General features: G+C 47.3%; 2 protein-coding genes across 2 annotated transcripts; one reads left to right on the top strand and one right to left on the bottom strand.

The window, feature by feature from the left end:
* The first annotated feature begins 283 nt into the window (after positions 1-283).
* Positions 284-3809, top strand: alphaTub84B (alpha-Tubulin at 84B). The gene is made up of 4 exons (XM_089573580.1): positions 284-379; positions 1620-2160; positions 2611-3138; positions 3422-3809. The coding sequence occupies exons 2-4, from the start codon at positions 1633-1635 to the stop codon at positions 3719-3721; spliced, it is 1356 nt and encodes a 451-aa protein (XP_089429706.1). The 5' UTR covers positions 284-379; positions 1620-1632; the 3' UTR covers positions 3722-3809.
* Positions 3810-9727: 5918 nt separating this feature from the next.
* LOC149363595 (mitochondrial fission process protein 1) lies at positions 9728-21308 on the bottom strand. Its single transcript, XM_089573581.1, has 3 exons — positions 21086-21308; positions 20171-20298; positions 9728-13182 (listed from the first exon to the last, which is right to left on the bottom strand). The coding sequence occupies exons 1-3, from the start codon at positions 21195-21197 to the stop codon at positions 12880-12882; spliced, it is 543 nt and encodes a 180-aa protein (XP_089429707.1). The 5' UTR covers positions 21198-21308; the 3' UTR covers positions 9728-12879.
* Between the last annotated feature and the right edge of the window lie 315 nt (positions 21309-21623).

The raw sequence follows: 21623 nt of genomic DNA, 5'->3' as shown, positions 1-21623 counted from the left end.
GGTTTTTGTATTTTCTTTCCATTCATCGCCCCGCCAATTTGCCGCGGAAGGTTAGGAGCAAACCAGCCAACGCCGGTGGAAGGTAACGTGCGCGACATAAAATAGGGCGCGTTGATATGGGGATAGAAGTCTTATTAACAAAAAACCGTGCGATTTATTGAGGCAGTTTATTTTGAAAATTTTATATAGAGCAAAACAGTAGCAAAATTATTAAAGTAAACGGTACCAGCAGGCATTGATGGCACTAATTATAGTGCGCATGCGCGCGAGGCTCGCGCGCGCCTATAAAACCAATGCTGACGCCCTACTTTTTCAGACCCACCGGTTTACTGCCGTTCCTTGTCGACGTGCTGGTAAACATTCTCTGGGCCTTCACGCTGTGAGTAAAATTCGGCAGTTTCGTTGTTTCCAATCGCGGTTAACACGCAGGCAAATGTCGAAGGAGTGGTTTTCAGTGTAGAGGGCTGTGGCAGGTTAAATCACAGCGCGTTTGCCTGCGTCGGACGCCGTCACATTAGGCCTGGTGCCGGCATGGCGAGAGCGGTGCGAGTAGGCTCGGATATTTCTGCTTGCATACTTTTGACCGGTTTTGGATGCTCTTGTTTCTGTCGCCAGGGTTCTTTTTGGATACTCCAATCTCTGCTAGCAGTTGCCTGTAATCCGCAAGTCGGCGGTGCCTGCGAATGTTTAGGCCTAACCTCGGCTGTGTTGGCTTTTGGGCTTGGGCGTTGGGAAGGCGGCGTCACCGAGCGCTTTGTGCCTACTGCCGATTTTATGTTAAACTGTTCTGTTCTGCGTGTTTCAGTTATCGGCCGAGGGCCGGGCAGGTAGTCACACCGACTCTGGGTATCCCGCTTCCTGTTCGAATTTTCGAAAAATTCAACATGGCGCCGATTCGCTCCAACGGTCAGCCCCTGCGCCTTGACCGGTGCGCCGGTTGGTTGTTTGGCGAGGGAAGGGGCGTCTTGCGTGACTGAAAACCGGCTTGCTTCGCGATCGTGCCTCGGCGTGTGTCGAATCTGTCCCGGACCGTTTTTGTGGGGCGCGGTCGTGTTTGCATTCAGTGTACACTGTTTATATTGCAATGAATGGGAGTTGCTCGTTAGGCGGCCTTGAACGCTTACTTGGGAGAAATGACTCATGTCATTTGCAGTTTGTCTCATGTCGTCGCGCTGTCCGCGATCGTCGGCATACCGTCTGCCGTCGTACTGCACGGTGTGAATTGCTATTTTGACCGACATAAGGGCGCGGTTGAGGAGGGCTGCTGCCTTGTGCGGCGCCTTTCTCCCGCGTTCGGGCGTGGCACATGGAGCTGCTCCGTGGCAGTCGGTCCGCAGCCACGGTGTCGAAAATCAACCGCCGTCCCCTGGCCCTCGGGTCGGGTGTGGGCGGCGTCCCCGCATATTCCTGGTCTTCGTGCGGTCCTCTGGACGGTGGCACAGGGGAAAGACCATGCGGGGTACAGCCTCTAGTCGGCTATGCTAGTTGCGTGCAATTTCGTACTTGGCCCTAAGCGGTGTGTCTAAGAATTTTAGCACACGCATGAGCTACTAGGTGCACCGATTGGGAAGACGTGCTCATCGTTTGCTTGTCTTTTTTTTTCTGTTCCTCGGTTGCAGCTAACCAGTCAAGATGCGCGAGTGTATTTCCGTTCACGTCGGCCAGGCCGGAGTGCAGATCGGCAATGCCTGCTGGGAGCTGTACTGCCTGGAGCACGGCATCCAGCCTGATGGCCAGATGCCCAGCGACAAGACGATCGGCGGGGGCGACGACTCGTTCAACACCTTCTTCAGCGAGACTGGCGCCGGCAAGCACGTTCCGCGCGCCGTCTACGTGGACCTGGAGCCCACCGTGGTGGACGAGGTGCGCACGGGCACCTACCGGCAGCTGTTCCACCCCGAGCAGCTGATCACGGGCAAGGAGGACGCGGCCAACAACTACGCCCGCGGCCACTACACGATCGGCAAGGAGATTGTGGATCTGGTGCTGGACCGGATCAGGAAGCTGGCAGACCAGTGCACGGGCCTGCAGGGTTTCCTCATCTTCCACAGCTTCGGCGGTGGCACCGGCTCGGGCTTCACCTCGCTCCTCATGGAGCGCCTCTCGGTCGACTACGGCAAGAAGTCCAAGCTCGAGTTCGCCATCTACCCAGCCCCACAGGTGCGTGACCTTCCTGAACCGGCGCGTCAGCTTCTCGCGTTTCGTTACCTCGTCAAGACATTAGGGAGGTGTCGGCGGCCCGGCCTTTGGCTCGGCTGCTGGCTAATCCTGGTGGTCCTGGAGCTGTTGTTCATGGCAGTCGTCCGCACCACGGTGTCTGAAATCAGTCTTGTCCCCGGCCTAATCATCCCATCAAGGGACCCTGGCTGGCGAGGGCTAGGCACCTGCATATTCCTGCTCTCCGTGTAGTCCATTGGACGAGGACACTGGGGAAAGACCATGCAGGGCACAGGCTTTTCATTGTAGTCTTCAATGTGTGCGTTTGTTTTACTGTGCTAGTGTTACTGGGCTGCTCTGTGCCGTGACGTCTTAAGTGTTAAGTTCAGTAGCCGGACAGTCTATTACAGCTTCTGTGGGTTGCTTATATTTTCGCCTTCTCTTCCCCAACAGGTCTCCACAGCAGTCGTGGAACCCTACAACTCCATTCTCACCACGCACACCACCCTCGAGCATTCCGACTGTGCTTTCATGGTTGACAACGAGGCTATTTATGACATTTGCCGCCGCAACCTGGACATTGAGCGTCCCACCTACACCAACCTGAACAGGCTCATTGGCCAGATCGTGTCCTCCATCACTGCCTCCCTGCGCTTCGACGGTGCCCTCAACGTCGACCTGACTGAGTTCCAGACCAACTTGGTGCCCTACCCCCGCATCCACTTCCCCCTCGTCACGTACGCTCCGGTCATCTCTGCCGAGAAGGCCTACCACGAGCAGCTGACAGTGGCGGAGATCACAAATGCCTGCTTCGAGCCTGCCAACCAGATGGTCAAGTGTGACCCCCGTCACGGGAAGTACATGGCCTGCTGTCTCCTGTACCGTGGTGACGTGGTGCCCAAGGATGTCAACGCAGCTATTGCAGCCATCAAGACCAAGCGCACCATCCAGTTCGTCGACTGGTGCCCAACCGGTTTCAAGGTATGGTGACTCTTTTCCTGCCCAGGGGTTTGTCGACTAAGATTCGTGCTCAAAGGAAAGACTTAGCTGCCAGGGAGGACGTGCAGGGTGGATTTGTAACGGGTCTTCTTAAGTGTCGTCGCACTTCCGAAGAGAGCGTGGACTGTTTTAGTTATTTTGCCTACCTTTGCCAAGATCTTGTACTGCTGTTTGTGTTCATTTTGATGCTAATCCTTGTCAGTGCTCAAGTTTTGTGACCTGTGCAGGCAGGTGTATGTCTGACTTCTCATTTTCCCCCTCTCAGGTTGGCATCAACTACCAGCCCCCCACTGTTGTTCCCGGTGGTGACCTGGCCAAGGTTCAGCGTGCCGTGTGCATGTTGTCCAACACTACGGCCATTGCGGAGGCGTGGGCGCGTCTTGACCACAAGTTTGACCTCATGTATGCCAAGCGGGCTTTCGTCCACTGGTATGTTGGAGAGGGCATGGAGGAAGGAGAGTTCTCCGAGGCCAGGGAAGACTTGGCTGCCCTGGAGAAGGACTACGAGGAGGTGGGCATCGACTCGGCTGAGGGTGCCGAAGACGATGGCGGCGAGGAGTTCTAAAAAGAAGAGGGGAGAAAAATCTTACCCATTGCTCCGGTGTTTGCCCTCCTGCTCGGGGCGTGCAAATAAATAGGGCAGTTTGAAGGCAGCAGTTGGATTCTGTTTTCTTCTCCTTTCGGGGTTTGTGCAGCCCTGAAATTCTAGTGTGGTTGAGAAATGCATCTGCGGAGCTGCGAGTATAGCGAATCTCTAAGCTCTGGCTACCAAAGCCTCTCTCCAGCACCATCGAAGTCTCCATTCGCTCCAAGTTATCCTGTAGATGTCCTACACCGGCCTTCAGTACAGTTTTACGGCTCATTCAGTGAATTTTGTAGCGGCAAGCTAGCGAAAGAAAGATGCAATCTGTGTGGTTCCTCTGGTCTGCATTGAGGATAGTATTGTGCTGTTAGGAACGGGAGCCCAGCATTTGCATTGTTGCAAAAAGTTGGTTGGCCCAGACTGGTGAACACTGCTGGTAAAAGTGGCTGTACTTCCGCACTCTTGCTGTAGTAAACTCCACAGTTGCTGTATGTGAGATTATATCAGCTGTGAGTGTGGAAGCCTGTGTATTAGCGAACGTGGCAACAGGGCAGAAGGTTCATATGGTGTCACCTATGGCATCATCTACTTTCACTAGTTTGGCATAACTGCTTCTAGTATGGTCCCATATACAATGCCAAAAAGCCTGCAAGCATGTAATTCAAAAGGAGGGCATTAACTTCGGCTGGAGCTCTAGGAACTTGACAGTGCTGTTTTTGTGAACACCTGCACACAGTCTCCCCAAGGGTTATGATGTTAAAAATTGCATACCGCCTCCTTCTCGATTGGCTACTAAAGTGTAAAAAAAAATGTGTGATAAAATCATTGGTTGCCTTATTTTATATTTGTAGGCAAAATAGTCTGTACAAACCCTGCGCTTAGTTGCTTGCCAGCAAAGCAATGAATGCTGTATTGAAAGTTGGGTTCTCTGGCTGTCTGGCCAAAGTATCGTGTCTAGTCCCATGTGTGTTCAACCTGCTACTTATGCATTTCAAATCCAGTAATATGTGCCTTGCCTTTTGTGTTGGGCTATTTGGGCTCGTGCTACAGTGGCTCAACTCTCATTTACAAAGAGCTTTAGTAGCTGTGTGAGACAGCAGCTTCAGAAGTATATGACAACAATGTAGAGCTGTGCTAGTTGACTAATAAAACAGTGCAGAGAACTGCAAAGGATGTGGGACAAGAAACTACGCACAGCGCTGTGTGTGTCATCTCTTCCTTGTCCCGTCCCTACATGCTATCCTCTGCCATGTTTCCAGGGGACAAATTACGGAACGATCAAATCGCAAACCTATCACAAATGGACCAATTTGCCGCCCTCTTATTGATTGATATGTCTGCCAGTCCATGCCGACAAATAGAAGCGAGGCTTTTTGGCCGTTTTGTGACTGTTTTAAGGCAGTTTACTTAATTCAGCCCCTGAAGTATGGTTGGTTAGCAAGAGTTCATCAAAACACACCAGTGGAAGCAGTTTCCCTGTGCTTACAGCTTCCACAATTTCACGTGGAAGTGTAGCAGCCGTTTTTTTTGGAGGGGGTCGGTACCGCTGCTTTTTCGGAATTCAAGCATCCACTGCTCTTGGCACGCAGTCGATTGTTTCGCCTCTTGTGAGACGTCCACCTAAGATGGCGTGAAATAATACACATGCTTGAAGTGGTACCAGATTTATTCAAATATGGTCAGCTGCTCAACATTCGAGCTACGAGAATGCAAAAATTATTGTATGTTCCAGCACTTCCTCGGCCATGAAAGTTGGAAGACTACACAATCTCTTAGAGCTTGCATTAAACAAAACATTGCAGTTGACGGGCTACCCTCATTAAAAAAAAAAAGATGTCTGTCTTACTAGTCTTCACTGAAGGAGTAAAGAAAGCAATGGTGCAAAGTCCGTTGGCACAGTTTTCAGTTATGATACAGTAGGTTGTGGGTGGTTAGGCAGTTGTTTAAGGCAATGAAAACTATGCCACTTCATTTCGCAAACTCGATTTAGCAGCACCTCGGTTTCATTATACATTTTTGACGGCCTTGGCCAGGAGTGTGTCCAATGCAGCTGCCAGGCACAGAAGTCTTATTTCAGGCAGACATGGGCCAGTTTTCGTGTTCATGCCAGAAGCTTATGCAATTCTTGAGAAACAAAACATCTCCCAACTGTACGACTGTCACCACCTTCCCAGCGATGACAGTAAAGGTCTTCGTGACTGCATTGCAATAAACAGCACCTGTAGCTTGCATAACAGTGGTGGCTTTTTGCAGTAAAGGTGCCTTAAATGAGCATTTGAAATGCATAGGTATATCCTACTGTCTTTTTAACACACTGCAGATATCTCTAAAACTGAAAGACTTTCAAGGTGACAAGGCAGCAACAATCGAGAGGCAGCAGCGCACCACAGGCATAGGTCGGCACACTCACTCATGAGTGCACTCATATCGCCTCACTCACACTCACGTCTGTGAGTGTGAGTGGTCGTGAGTGCGAGTGGACATGAGTGTGAGTGCGAGTGAGTGGATATGAGTGTCGGTAATCATGAGTGTGAGTGCGAGTGAGTGGATGTGAGTGTGGGTGGTCTGAGTGTGAGTGAGTGTGAGTGGATATGAGTGTGGGTTGTCATGAGTGTGAGTGGACGTGAGTGTGAGTGCGAGTGAGTGGATGTAGCTGGGGGTGGTCATGAGTGTGAGTGGGCGTGAGTGTGAGTGGACATGAGTGCGAATGCGATTGAGTGGATGTGAGCGTGAGTAGAGGTGAGTGGGTATGATTGATGAGTGGGCGTGAGTGGCAATGAGTGGGTGTGGGTGGATATGAGTGGATATGAGTGACAATGAGTGGTTGTAAGTGGCAATGAGTGGATGTGAGCGGTGGGTGGAAGCGACAGTGAAGTCGGTCGCCCATGTTTCGTGACGCTGATACCCGCTTAGCTATTTTCATGTTGTTGACAGCTGCGGGAAGCAAATATTCACTATACTGAAGGCGCTCGAGGCAGCATAATGCATCATGCCGGTGTCTTTGGGGTGCTGGCAACGCACAAACCGACCAGCTCTATCGGTCCCCTTCTCCCCTGCCCAAAAAAACGGCAGCCCAGAGAAAAGGCCCAGGGCGTCGTGTACAAAATTCCGTGTTCCGTCTGCCCGGCGTCGTACATAGGGGAAACGAAGAACTTCGCGGAAAGGATGAGCCAACACAAAGCGGACGTCCGTCACATGAATCGTCAACGCAGCGCCGTGGCCGAACACTGCGAAGGGTGTGACCATCCAATTGACTTGAGTTCGACAGCACCATTGTATTGGAAACGGAAGCTAACCCACGCAGGAGGCTTCTACTCTAGTCGTGGCACATTCAGCAAACACGAGAGAATGCTAATCGTTCCCTGGGGACTCTCCCCTCATCCTACGTCCATGGGCTGCGGCCATTGACCCAGAGGTTCTCCACGCAGGGGCTTAAAAAGCCAAGCTGCGCTCGCCCGTAGTCACACCGTGAATAAGGGGCCGAGCCGGTCCCGAAACGTCGTGTTTTTTCTGTTTTTTCTGTATTTTACCTGGTTGGTGTCACTTACCTTCTCCTAACAAGTCAACAACTGCATACAAGCTTCCGCTGCATGTATGCGAGGCTTGGTTCTCATTTGTGCCGCCTAATCTTCGGCATTTGGCGAGTGAAACCGAAATGAGCTCGTGAAATGCGATTTTGTTCAGTTTTCGTGTACAGCAAGGGGATTAATTTGTGTTGGCACGCACCGATTTCAGCAATCTTACCCTAACTGACATCTGGACAGCATGAGGCATCATTTGAAGCAGATACTATGATTTCCACCAAGAACTTCTGGATAGCGCTTTTTCCCAGTAAAGTCATATCATTTCAGATTGGCTCAAATTGGCTAACAAGTTAGCTGCATATGCATTCTTCCGAGAACGACGTTGGAGAATAATCGGGTGCAAAGTAAGCAACCCTATTACCACGCGGATGCGCATCTGGTCTCCGCATGCAGTGGCCTAAAAAACACCGCATTGGTTTGTAAAACTTCCTTCAGACAGGGATTATGGGCAATACAGAAAACGTACTGCCTGCAGACATGTACAGTACACAGATCGGTCACACATAGTAAGCTTAGTAGGTTTTGTAAATGGATTGATAATGGCAACCTCCCCTAGCATCGTTATTACGCGGGGAAATCCTCTACTTGCGACCCATTCCAGCCATTTTCCTTTGCGTGAGGAAATCACTCGATCTTTTGAAAAACACACTCCATTTTCCATGCCGCGAAAAGTATTCATAATCGTTACTTGACTCCAATGAGTTGATGCAGAGTCACGGACACGTCATTGTCAAGGAAGACCAAATCTTGGTAATTAGACGCCATCCAAGAATATTGTCAAGGCAAACTCATTATTATTACTTGCACACCGCCATGGGCGCACGCACAAGGGAAGAAGGTGCGCCCCCCCCCCCCCCCCCCCCTCCCCTTCCCCCCTAATCGCCAAGTCTGCCCCATACATTTAATCTGTCGGACCTATTCGGTCATTGTTTACAGTGCAGTGCTACCGCCAAGCAGGTTTTTTAACGGCCAAAGACCTCTGATGTTGCGTTCTAAGAACTGTTTACTTGCCAGGTCATTTTGGAGGCAATCTTTTCAGTTTCTTTTTTTGCTGTGACAGTAACCAAAAAACAAATCTGTCATAGTTTCTGTGGTCTAGAGAGAATGGAAATTACTCCGGAAGCGCGATGCTACATCAATGCTTCAGCGACGCAATGACTGCCTTCCTCTGCGGGTACTCACGTGGTGAACAAGGGAGGGAAAGCCTCAGGGTGTTTGCGAACGTTTCAACAAGAGCAGAGGACTGTCTTCGTCTGGGTGGAGACAAGACCTCTTGTGGAGACGCTGGCAATACTGTGAATCTTTCCCCTCACTTGTTCCCATTTTGAGCGTCAAAAAAACCAGCCGCTTATCCTCTCTATACCCTATATTCCTCTGCCGATGTTACAGATTAAAATAAAAAACTACACTACATCTATAATATCCTGTATATTTAGCAATTCCATCACATGGAAATAAATGTTTTATAATCATTCCTCATATTTGCTCTCCGTTTTGGCGGCAGAGGCCTAGGTGAGAGGTGGTTGGGGTGGGGGTCGGGGAGGAGGGGGGGGGGGGGGGGGGGCACTGCGCTAAAACTTGGCTCATTCTCATGGAGAACCCTGCGCACGCCTATGGACACTGTTCAAAAACTTGTCTAAGCATCTCAGCTGCTGACGCTATACAGGCAATCATCGTCTCAGAAGCAAGCGCAGGAGCACAGGTGCGTAGCATTCGGTGCATGGAATATGCGTGATGAGTGACTACTTTCTTCGAGCATCGAAACTGTGCAAATTGGCTAAATAGCCCGACAAAGCCTGGGCAGCTAACCACCACATCTTTGCGACTCAGGATAATGTTAGGGGAGCTACGAGGGCAGTCGCCGCGACAGTAAATCTCTCATCCCCTCCGTTGTCAGCAAACAAGGAAACAGTACACTGAACGTAAATGCGAGTGAGCGGACATGAATATGAGTGTGAGTGGAAATGAGTGTGAGTGAGTGGTTGTGAGTGCGAGTGGTCATGAGTGCGAGTGAGTGGTTGTGAGTGTGAGTGGACATTAGTGCGAGTGAGTGTGAGTTGTCATGAGTGCGAGTGTGAGTGAGTGGCTGTGAGTGTGAGTGCGTGTGAGTGGTTGTGAGTGCGAGTGGTCATGAGTGCGAGTGGTCATGAGTGTGAGTGTGAGTGAGGGGTTGTGAGTGTGAGTGATGATGAGTGTGAGTGCGAGTGAGTAGTTGTGAGTGCGAGTGGTCATGAGTGCGAGTTTGAGTGAGTGGTTGTGAGTGTGAGTGGTCATGAGTGTGAGTGAGTGGTTGTGAGTGTGAATGGACATGAGTGTGAGTGTGTGTGAGTAGTAGTGAGTGCGAGTGGTCATGAGTGTTAGTGTGAGTGAGCCACCACTCATGGTGCCGAGGTATGACCACAGGTCTCGAACCCCAGTTATTAAGGAATACAGAAGTTGGCTGCTTAGAGTGCAATGTGAATTGCATGGCAAGTGCAAGACAATGACCGTGAAATGAAAACGGCACATCAGTGCTCATGCTGTCCACTTTCTACACGGTTGCTGTCTTGCCCTGCACTTTCAAGGAAACAAACCAACTAACCCAACATCACTTCCTTTCGAATGCAACACAAATACAATGTACACATTGCTAAGATGGCCTGAGGACGTGCCCTCGAAGTCTGACAACTTTCTTGCACACAGACTAAGCCACTGCGGTAGCTCAGTGGGCATTGTTTTCGGCTGCTGAGTGTGAGATCATGGGATTGAATCCTGGCCCCAGCGGCCGCATTTCAATAGAGATGAAATGCAAAGCATGCCTGGACTGTGAGATGTCGGCACACATTAAAGAACCCGAGGTGTTCAGAATTAATCTAAAGACCTCCACAGCAGTGCCTCTCTCTCTTCTTCATTTCACTTCCTTTTTCATCCTTTCTCACACGGTGCAGTTTAGGTGCCCACAGAGAGAGAATGTGTTAGTGTGTCTTTCCTGTCCCCATAATCAATTATTATTACTATGGACAGAGTTCGAGCAATAGTGTCATCATAAGCTGAGTGAAGTCCACCACAGGGAAAGGTCTCTCCCTGTCTCCATTAACCTGCGTCTTGCATCGGCTGTGGCCATCATAGCTTCGTGGATTTCCCTTTGCATGTTGGGCACCAACTATTGCTACCTGGCAAAGAAAAAAACTCAGCTGATCTTCACTTTGCCGAGGCACTACTGATGCAGAAATGCAGTGTGGAGAAATCCCACACAAGATCGCACGCCGTTTCCTTCCTAAGTCTTGGAGCTATTAGCTATCTGCCAGTTCCTGTTCGTATGCCATGCTTTGCTCTCCTCTGCTTTTATAGTGAAGGCTGGTACTGGCACAACCCCCATTTTCACAGCATTCTAGGCTGTCCACACAGTGTGACAGCAGAGCAGTGCAAGACGTTAGGAGAGTGTGAAGCGCGGTGAAATGTACAGCTTGAAAAGTGACACAGCAGATGGAGCGCCACTGCAGACAGCACCGAGAGGCAAAGGTGCAGTGTGGATGAGAAAAGATCTAGCAGCTGCAGTGGGGTGTCACGCGGTGGTTTGAGAAGGAAAAAACCATGCAGAGAGAAAGAGTACAACAGCTGAAAACAAACCAAGCTGAAGAATGATGAAACTGTTCGGCATTCTACTTGCACCGTGGGCTTTTCATTTTGATTCAAAGTTTGGTGCAGCACCTCGAGGGAAGCTTTACTGATGGCTGCGCAAAAAATGTTGCTTCTGAGGGTCATACATAGAACGATGTGATATGCAAGCTAAAGTCACATCTTTGTCAATGATTATAAATGCAGTAGGCCACTGCAAGATAAAAAAAAAATAGACAAGCATGAAAAGCAAGCATGTTCGTCTGCATTCATGCGCCGTCACAAGAGAGCACACTAAAGCTGGCTAGACCTGTGCGAGAAAACCGCAGAAGGCAAAAAAATCAATGGGTGAACACAAAATCAGAACTTATTGCCATACACAAAATACGTGAGGTATAGGCCTAGAATGCATTTCTGGATTAAGACAGCAAATGACACAGCTTCAAGCAAACTTCGCTGATGAACATGTGATGCCATGCTGCCTCCTAGTTTTTTGTTCAATATGCATCTGTGGGCACAAGTAATCACAGCACTCTTTGCCGTTCCGACAACACTCAAGCAGAACCTTTATGTGCCCATGCTTGAATGTATTTGCAATACTACTACGAATGAGGGCAACTAAAGTCTCTTGATAGGCCTTCGAAAAAAGCTAAACAAACACAACCTTTGTGACATAACAGCATCTGGTATCTGCCATGTTCTCACTAACCGTTAGCGGCACAGTTTCTACGATTAAGCACGCAAATTTTCGTTTTTTTTTTTTAAGCATCCAGATTTTGTGAAGCCAGTGATGTCAGGTACATATGAAATTCCTGCTCGACAAAATCGCAGGGTCATTTTGTGTCTAGACAAATGAATAGCATTTCCAAAACAAGAAATAAAGATTGGTGTTGCGAAGTTCTACACCCTGCCTAAGAAATGCTGTCACTTCTTTCTTCTCTGGCACATTGAAACATTTTGCTAACGATACTTTAGCCGAATTTTCGCTGTGGAAACAGCTTCAGATAATAAGAAAAATAATCAGTTGTGCCTAAAGTGTTGTTTTACAGAAGAATAAGGCTGCAATTCCGTGAGTGTGGAAGCATGCGGTGTGTGTGAATTCGCAAAGTTTTTGAGCCATTCCTGCTGTTTTTGTGAAATCCGGGGTTCCAATATACAAACAGAAATTTTCAGATTTTTCTCCATAGCAGCATATAATGCATGCCTGAAAGGTCTAAAGCAGCTCACTGGCGTTAATACACATTTTGGAACCTGCCGCCGCGGTGGCTCAGTGGTTATGGTGCTTGGCTGCTGTACGAAAGATGCGGGTTCGATCCTGCCTGCGGCGGTCGAATTTCGATGGAGGTGAAATTCTAGAGGCCCATGTACTGTGCAATGTCGGTGCACATTTAAGAACCTCAGGTGGTCGAAATTTCTGGAGCCCTTCACTATAGTGTTCCTCATAGCCTGAGTCACTTTGAGACATTGAATCCCCATAAACCATAAACACAATTTGGTATAGTCCTCAAGTAAAACTTATTGCTGGGCGAGTTGGTGCATAGTTTCTTCAAAAAGTTAGTGCAACACAAAAACAATCACGCGCGTTGTCCTGTCTTTCTTTCTCGTGATTGTTTTCGTGTTGCGCTAACTTTTTGATGGAATAGTCCTCTTTGCCTGTGTATGGCAATAATAAGCAAATTAATATGGCAATAAGCAAACTTGATGCAGTACATGCTGCCAGCCTGTCAAAATTGTTAGAATGGCTACGAGCACAACCTTCCACTCGTCTGGGCAAGTTAAGAAAATGGCAGACGCAGCAGGAACATGCCACCACTTGGCGAAAAGCCTATCAAGAGGTTTTATGTGCGCCAAGCCTCATTCTTTGCTAGGGAAAATGTGAGTGGAGCTGAAATGGTGCAGCACATGTGCTGCGTTCAGATCCTTCTTTTTCGCATTGTAATACTAGCTACAAAATTGTGGTCAATCAGAGGACTCCCCAGACTGCAACCACTGACGAAGTGTCTTGTCCATGAGAACGTGGACGCCATGGTCTATGGGCGACACAATGAATGGTATGCAGCCCAGACCAATGCCAGTCGTTGTCCACTTGCAGGTGTTGAGTGGCAGGCTTGAGTAGCGTTTCAGCAGGAAGAGCGAAAACGCACACACCCTGTTGATTGTGACGCCAGGAATGATGACCGAGGCCAGGGCCTGCCACACTAACGTGTCCACGGCTGTGTTGAGCAGACGCTTTCGGTGGTCCTTTGCATCCGAGCACTTCAGCTGGAAGCAAGTGGAGACTTCATTAGAATTAAGATGCACTGCGCACCGCCGCGAGGGCTCAGTGGTTACGGCGCTCGGCAGATGGCCCGAAAGACGCGGGTTCGATCCCGGCCGTGGCAGTCGAATTTTGATGAGGTGAAACTCTAGAGGCCTGTGTACTATGTGATGTCGGTGCACGTTTAAAGAACCCCAGGTGGTCAAAATTTCCGGAGCCCTCTACTACGGTGTCCCTCATAGCCAGAGTTGCTTTGGGACATTAAACCCCAATAAACCATAAAATGCATTTTGCAAGAACATTCCACACATGTGGGTTGCCACAAGTGAAACAAGATGAAAGGAGGCTAGGTGCACCCCCAAAATTGATAACGAACGCATGTACAGTCTTTATCAAAAGTTTAAAGCCCAGGGGGTTTGCTTCTAAGCCTCGCAGTGGGACCCCTGTAACATTCGTGGTAGTCCTACCCATTGGAGGAGGCAGGACAGAAATCTTCTTACCTTCAGCAAATTTGGACAGCTGGAGACGCATTACGAACCAGACAGTGTGCTTCAGAAGCAAACCCCCTGGGCTCCAAACTTTTGACAAAGGCTGCACATAGTCTCACAATAGTCTCACAACTGTTGATAGAGCACCTAAATGCAGAATGCCTTTTTTTAAACTTAGCATCTAGATGTAACTATTTGTGAAGCTGGATTCTAGATGATATCAGCACATTTTTTTTTTTGAACCCCTACCCCCTTCCTCTCTGCTCCCCATAAAGAAAGTGGCTTTTAAAACCAGGAGCTTTGTACACTAATCCAGGTTTGCTAAGCCAGTTCCCCCAGAAATGTACACAGGATCTGTTGTTTGTAATTCAATGTAACCATGGGTCCAGAAGTCCTGGACAGCTATGCCAGTTGATGCTGTGCAGCAGTGACAGCAATATGCATTTATTTTCATGAGTGTTTTTGCAGACAAGCAATAGCAACAGTAATTATAACTATCAAACAACATTTCATTGAATGCCATGGGCTATACGAAATGCATGAACACCACACACAAAAAAATTTCATGCTCATTTCATGTTCAGATTGCTTTTGGTCATGGGTATGTGGCCCAATGTTTCTTGAAGGGTGAACGATTTGAGTGGTATTTGAGAGGACAACTGTGTTCCCAGTAATAATTGAATATCTGACTCTTTCTGGCTATGTTGATGTTTGTCCAGCAGTAAAAGAAGCATATACCGCCAAAAAATTGCACTGAAAAGCCTTTCCACCAGTCAATTCAGGCATGTCCTCACCGAAAATGATGGGCTGACACCATTTTGAAGTGAATGGGGATGTAGCATAGCCTCTGGGATCCACCCACAAAAATAGGTGTCGATTCACACATTTTAGTTTCAATATCAGCGGTGATGGCGACACCTGTATTTAGTTTTTTGGTCTTTTCTAGCTTATAAAAGTTCCGCTTTCATTAGTGCCCTCTTTTTGTGATTAGAATGCGGTACCCTCTCGTTACATGCCAACGTCTATTTGTCCCTTAGTTAAATGCAGGTGAAAGAATTCCAGTGCTTTCACTAAAAGAATAAGACTAAAGTAGAAGATTAGCAAAGTTTAAAAATAAAAGATTAATGACTAGGGCCCGGAACTTTAGGCATTTGCCTAAACATGCCTATAAATGCCTAAATAGGGGATTTTTGCACTTGCCTGGCTTTTTGGCATTTTTTAGGAAATAATACCTATTTAACCGCACTTTTTACCTATAAATGCCTAAATCCGGCATTTGGTCCTCGGTGACGTTTTTCAATTTTGAGACATCTGTCTAAGTATGGTGAAAGGCGCGCGCTGATGCACGCACTAAAGGCGCGAGTCCAGTCAAACGTTTTTCTCGAAGTGCAACTGGCGCAACCAAAGATGTTATATATCTGCTTGAGTGTAACCCGACACCCGAACCGGCGCCATCAAGCCGGGGACTGTTGCCTCAACGTGCGCAAGACTAGCATACTCGCACGCTCACTGCTCGCCTGTCGCCTACCCCTCCACAGGGAAGGGCCACTTCTCTGCCTGCCACTTCCAGAACACGTGACACTGACTTGAGTGGCATCACAAACTTTGCTTCGTCAGCGCTCTCCATTTCATTTCGTATTGACAAGCTGAAATTAAATGGTATCGAGAGGCGCTCATTGCAGGCTGGGGGTTTCGCAGTTTGGAAATGCTTTTTCAACTGATGGACCTCTACTGTTCTGCGAAGGGTGCGAAGCTTCAGTATCAAGTGAGAAGCGATGCCATGTAGCGCAACACGTCGCTACCAACAAGCACATTGCAAACATGAAGCGAACGACAGAGGGGACATCAGAGCTCCTACTGGCAGAAGCTTTCAGCGATAGTTTGACAGCAAAGGAATCGTAATTTGCCAAAGAGCTGTGTTAAGCATTTTTGTCGGCAGATATGCTGTAATGGAAACTAACTAACAGTGGTTTTCGGATTTTTGTGGAAAAGTACACCAAGCAGCATGTTCCAGATGGATCAACGCTTCATAAGAGATACGTGAAAGAGTCCTAGGTGGATACTCTCACCAAAATCAGAGATGAAATTGGGTGTCAGTCGACGAAACCGCAGATGCTAGCGGACGGTATGTGGCCAACTTCATCGTGGGAACATTGAGCCCAGAGAAATCCGGATGAGCAATCCTGCTCAATGCAGATGTTCTTGAAAATTTCAGCCATTCGACGATAGTGCATTTTTTCACTTCATCTCTGGAGCCTCCATGGCCAGGAAATATTCAGTATGAGATGGTACTTTTGTTCGTTACAGATGGTGCATCCTACATGTGCAAGGCAGGAAAGGGATTGACGCTTTTATACTGCAAGATGGTTCACTTGACCTGCGTTGTTCATGCAATGCATCATGTCGCCGAATGTGTCCGACTCTCTTTTCCCCAAGTAGAGTTAGAATCTAGCAGAAAACAATTGCTGTTTTTATTGCCACAGCACCTGACATTCCTCTGCTGCCAAAGCCTGTTTTGACTAGATGGGGAACATGGATAGACGCAGCAGTATATTAGACACGGCACTCTGAAGTGGTCAAATCTGTCTTTGAGGAAGTCAAGGATGACGCTGCGCGTGTGATTAAAGCAACAGCTATGTTCAAAGAGGCGAGCTTGGGAAGAGACCTAACATACATCAGTGCAAACTTTTTGACGCTGACAGAAAGGATGACAACATTAGAAAAGGCTGGACTCTAAGTCGATGAATCATTGAAGGCAGTTGAAGAAGTACATGCAGCACTTCGGAGACTGGAAGGAAAGGGCGCTACTGCTTCTACGAATAGAGACCTAGAAACAATTTCACAAATCAGAGACCTTCTAGGCGGAGACGATATGGCCACATCACCTGAAGGCCTGAGCCACTGTGAACTGTTATGTTTTAGGTTTGCACCACTAACTTCATGTGACGTCGAAAGAAGTTTTTTAAAGTACAAAGCTATGCTTAGCGAAAACCAAAGGAGCTTCAAGTCGAAAATCTGAGAATGTGCTTTATTGTGGCGTGATTCAAATGAGGACAGCGTACGCTCCGTGTTTGACTGACAAATCTTGTACTAAGAAATAAAAAGCATTATTCAAAAGCCTATTTTTGCTTCATAGTGCCTATTTCAATATTTTTTAGAGCCTAGATGCCTGTCTATTTCGGGGATCTTTAGTGCCTAAATTTCCGGGCCCTATTAATGACATAATGTGGACAATGAGATGATGTACAAAAAAAAATAAGGAGGATGCCCCAGGAAATAGTAAAACTGCGAGTGTATCTCTAGCTGCAGTAGGGTTAACAGTGCACTCGAGAGGCAAGGGGTACTGCTGATGAAACGGCGGCAGATTAAGTTCCAATGCGCACACACAGTAGGGCTTAAGAGTCACCAGTGTATACACTTAGTGAACTGGCACTAACTGATTTACTGTACATGTGGACAACGAATGCCAGGACCTGGGACACAGAGGCTCTATGGTACACTGCCCCCATGGGGAAAGTTAAAACCAGTGTCTGCTGAGCACCTAATGCTGGTAAAAAGCTCACTGCTATGAATGCCAAATGCCTTTTCAGGTGGTGCAAAAACATGCGGCCTCTTCAGCCACCTGCCACGATAATATTAGACAATGATGAACTGACGACGAGCACAGCCTAGGAGATCACCCGTTCCAAAGCACACTTAGGGTGCCTGCACATTCATGACTTGCACATTCATGACCTGCACAGGTCACATTCCTTGAAGCGCCCAATTTATGGCCCCTCTGGATGACATACTCGTTGACAAGTGGGTGAATGCAAATGGTTACAATGTGTAACAAAGACACATTCTACAGCAGAGAAAGTCCCTGACAAACCCCACTGCTTCACTTCTGATCAAGCTATCGATCAATCAGTTTGTTTTTATGCACCAAGACTGAACTGTGAGCGACGTATAAGTAGAGGCTGGACTGTTTGGTTTAAACTGAAAAACGCCAATAAAAGTATGCTGAATTCAGTTTTCAAAGTTCAGTTTCAACCGAAAAAAGGTCAGCATTCTAGGTATGCAAGGCATAGCTACCTGGTTGCCGAGTACGAGTTAGACTTCGTCAAAGGTGAAAATTAACTAAGTAGGGAAGCCAGGTGCAAAGTGCGACAGTGGTACTGTTGGAGCTCAGTTTGTGCAATTTGAGGTATTGCTCCGCTAGCCTACACGCCTCTGCAAACCGGGAAGCATCTTGCCGCTTGCTAGCTAAGCATTATTTGTTCACTATCATCACACGCTTAGAGCAGTCAATTGGTTAAGTAGGTTCATTAACTGCATGTACGACAATTACACAAAGCCATGCATGTGCGTCATAGAAAAGCATCAAGTTCTGGCTACTGCGATGACTGAGCGGCAGTTTCATCGCTGCTGTACATATGCACACCACGTGATGCCCCGCCCTCTCGCTCAGCCGAGCACGAGAATCCAACAATAAAATAACAACCTAGTTCTTACATTTTTTTACTGCCGGCTATCACTTGACTCTCCTTACTTTTTTTATTGGCGATAGAAATTCCTTCTACAAGCACATTTCCAAGTACTGCCATTTGGTAGTTAATTACTGGTAAACAAACTGTTCACGCTGACAAAACTGCTGAGAGAGACTCGACATGACTTTTGACCGCACAGGATTTCCACATTAAATCACCGAAAAAAGTCAGTAATTTGTTCATCAAAAATAATATACACAGAAAAAAACTGGAACTTGAGTTCTGAAATAAATACCGAAAAGTCCAACCCCTACGTATAAGCAAGCTGTAGCAGTGACCACTGGGACAAATTTAACGACCTGGAGTTCTCTAATATGCATCACTTACTCCATACGGAGGAATTTTCACATTCTGCTCCAACAAAACTGTAAGTGTCAGACCATGACCTCGTGCTCAGTAGCAAAACTGTGAGCCACTGCAGAGGGTATCAGTGCACTTTTACTTATAACGTAATGTCACAACTTCCTCCCATCTAAAACTGCTGGGCAGTGACGAAGTCCACGGGCACCTACTATCTTTTTCCACATGACAGTGCCACTTGCAAGCACAGGCTATGCACTAGGACTCCTATCACATTGGGGAGAGAGCATGCTGAAAGGGTGAAAAGGCAGAGAAGTTAAGAAGAAGCCAGTTTGGTAGGCAAATCTGCACTGGGGGAAAGGAATAGGTTTAGGTTTATGGGGTTTAACGTCCCAAAGCAACTCAGGCTATGAGGGATGCTGTAGTGAATCCGGAAATTTTGACCATCTGGGATTCTTTAACGTGCTCTAACATCGCACAGTACATGGGCCTCTAGCATTTTGCCTCCATCGAAATGTGACTGCCGTAGCTGGGATCGAACACACCTGAAAGAGGAATAATAAAGGGGACAGCCAAAAGACATCAAAGTATGCATGTACAGTGAAGTCATGACCCATTGCAAAAACATGATGTTACACTTGGGGAAGTGAAGAAGGGATAAAAGGGTAAAGGATAAGAAGAAACTTGGAATTTGCATGCGGCAAAGTTGTAACCTACATTGCAAAGCACGGTGCCCTCAGAAGGAGAACAGGTCATGCTTTGCGAGCCATCAGGGCCAACTACTGCTGTCGTCATCATCAGATCCGAGGATTTTCATCTCTGCTAATGGTTAAGGATCAAAACTATCCAGTGCACAGCATAGAGACTGTCTCTCAGCACTAAACACTTGCCATGCACAATGAACATGTTTCATAGACCACACTAAAATTGCTGCTTACGTCAGAAGCTGATAAGCTCGAAGCTTTTCACTAGCATAAAATGTTAACAGTCCTGCTTTGCCGCCCAGCCGAAATACACTGAGGCCCAATCCTACAGTGTGGCCTGTGCAAGGTGCAAAAGTAAAACGGCGAGTTGGTACATCTTGAGAAAAAAACAGCGCAGGAACAGGGACACAAGAAAAGAAGACGACGGGACAGGCGCTGACTAGCAACTGAAGGTTTATTGCTGTCCCGTCGTCTTCTTTTCTTGTGTCCCTGTTCCTGCGCTGTTTTTTTCTCAAGGTGCAAAAGAAATGGAGCTGGTTGAGTTAAACCACAATAATGCCGCTACTGCATGCTTCCTGCAGTGCACATGAACACAATGCATACACAGTGCAGTGTCAATGGTAATTTGTCGCTGAGTACAAAGTGAGAACCTCAGCACATCATAGTGGTGGCATCATGTCAAGAAAGGTAACACGCAAAAATGATTATGTGTTGAGGCTTTAGAGTACATATGATGACGAAAATAAATTTGGAAGACCTGATTACAGAGTTTGATATAGGACACAAAGTATATATTCAGGATGTCAAATTGTATCAACTGCTTTTAGAGCAGACCAATGCGAGCCTGCTTCCTATGGAATTGATAGGTACTGATATTCATAACTGCACAAGACAGCGATTCTTACTGTCTGTTTCAAGAGGTCCGTTTAAAATCGTCAAGGCAGGTACCTGCTGTTAGCATATTAAGCTCACCTTGTCAACCTTCAGTACTTTATCTGTCGTGTCAGCCACGACATAGACACTTGCAACTGCATAGGAGAGACGGACAACGCCGACATGGACTAGGGATCTGAAAGCTTCTCCAACTTCATTTGCATAGCCTGAAAAAAATAAAAGGAGCGATTACAGTGACTGATGTGGCATTTATTAAGCATGATGTGTGTAGCATGTGCAGCAAGATTTGAAGACGTCAATGATATTGGTAGGCATATACCTGAAATCAGCTCGCTCATCTATATAGGCGTACGTGAACGGAAGCCATACTTAAAACTGGTTGGCTTGCATAATGAAGTTTACTAAGAACACGCACAGTAATAAAATAGTGAATATGACGATGTGATTGTGTTTTCATTTGAATTAGGCATACATTTGTATGCTTTTAATGTTGCATTGTTATGCCTGCTGGACAGCGAAAGGAGTAAGCATGCTGTTACAATTTAAAAAAAAAAAAGTTGACACTTTCCTGCAGCTTTGATACAATGAAGTATTACTGCTTTCACTATTTTTTGCGCACAGTTTATTTAAGGCCCCCAGCACCATTTGTTCTTGCGTGGTCGTAACCTCAGCGCCTTTAAATTTGTAGAAGCCCTGAAGTCACTCGATTAAATGGCCATGGAATATTTACCTTCCAAATAACCGGACTGCGTGTGCGCATATCACCATGACAAAAAAAAGTAAACTAAATATGAAATCGTCACAAAATCGCTTGTTGAGGATGCAAAGTCCATTAGCTTCAATACTAACTAAGCACGTACGGCTGTTTCCCAGCTCTTTGTTTAACTGCGTCCGACTGTCAGATATAACTACAAAGTCGCGACCGTATGTGCACGCGTGACGAGATGGAGCTCGTGTAAGCCGGCGGGTGTTTTAGAGGGCAAGAAGTCATACCTAGTAAACGGACCGGCGTGTCCCTGAATATATCAACCTCGTTTTTCGACGATCTCGGGCTGTTCGCCACATGCGAGCTTGCTTCAGCAGCACGTGAGTCGCCCTCAGCCATTTCAAGCGTCTGCACCAACGCGTGCAGCGTGATTCGCCCGGTTTCGCACGCTTGCGTCAGAGCGCGCGTTTTTCCTCATCGAGTTGCGAAACTTCACAACACCGCAGGCGGCCCAGGACCGCAGGTAGGGTCGGTAGGGTGGCCAGTCTAGCCACCCTACCGCAGGCTTCAAGAGCTTCAGAGCTGTACACGTCGAAATTAGGAAATTAGCAGAATGGCGCGCTCGCCACGGCAGTAAATTAACAGTTTAAAATTATTGAATAACTGAATAGGAAACGATAGTTCGTGTCAAAGCTCTCAGAGAGCGCTTTAATTCGTTTATCATCATCATGAATATTTTTACATTTTTTTTTAAAACGTAAACTATATAAACTATATATTGAAACTATATAAAAACGTTGAGAATGAGATTTTAAGAGTTGAACG

Source organism: Amblyomma mixtum, chromosome 2, assembly GCF_055824585.1.
Source record: "Amblyomma mixtum isolate Tamu chromosome 2, ASM5582458v1, whole genome shotgun sequence".
Lineage (NCBI taxonomy): Eukaryota > Metazoa > Arthropoda > Arachnida > Ixodida > Ixodidae > Amblyomma > Amblyomma mixtum.
The sequence above is the reverse complement of the archived record's forward strand: the minus strand, read 5'-3'. Positions and strand labels throughout refer to the sequence as shown.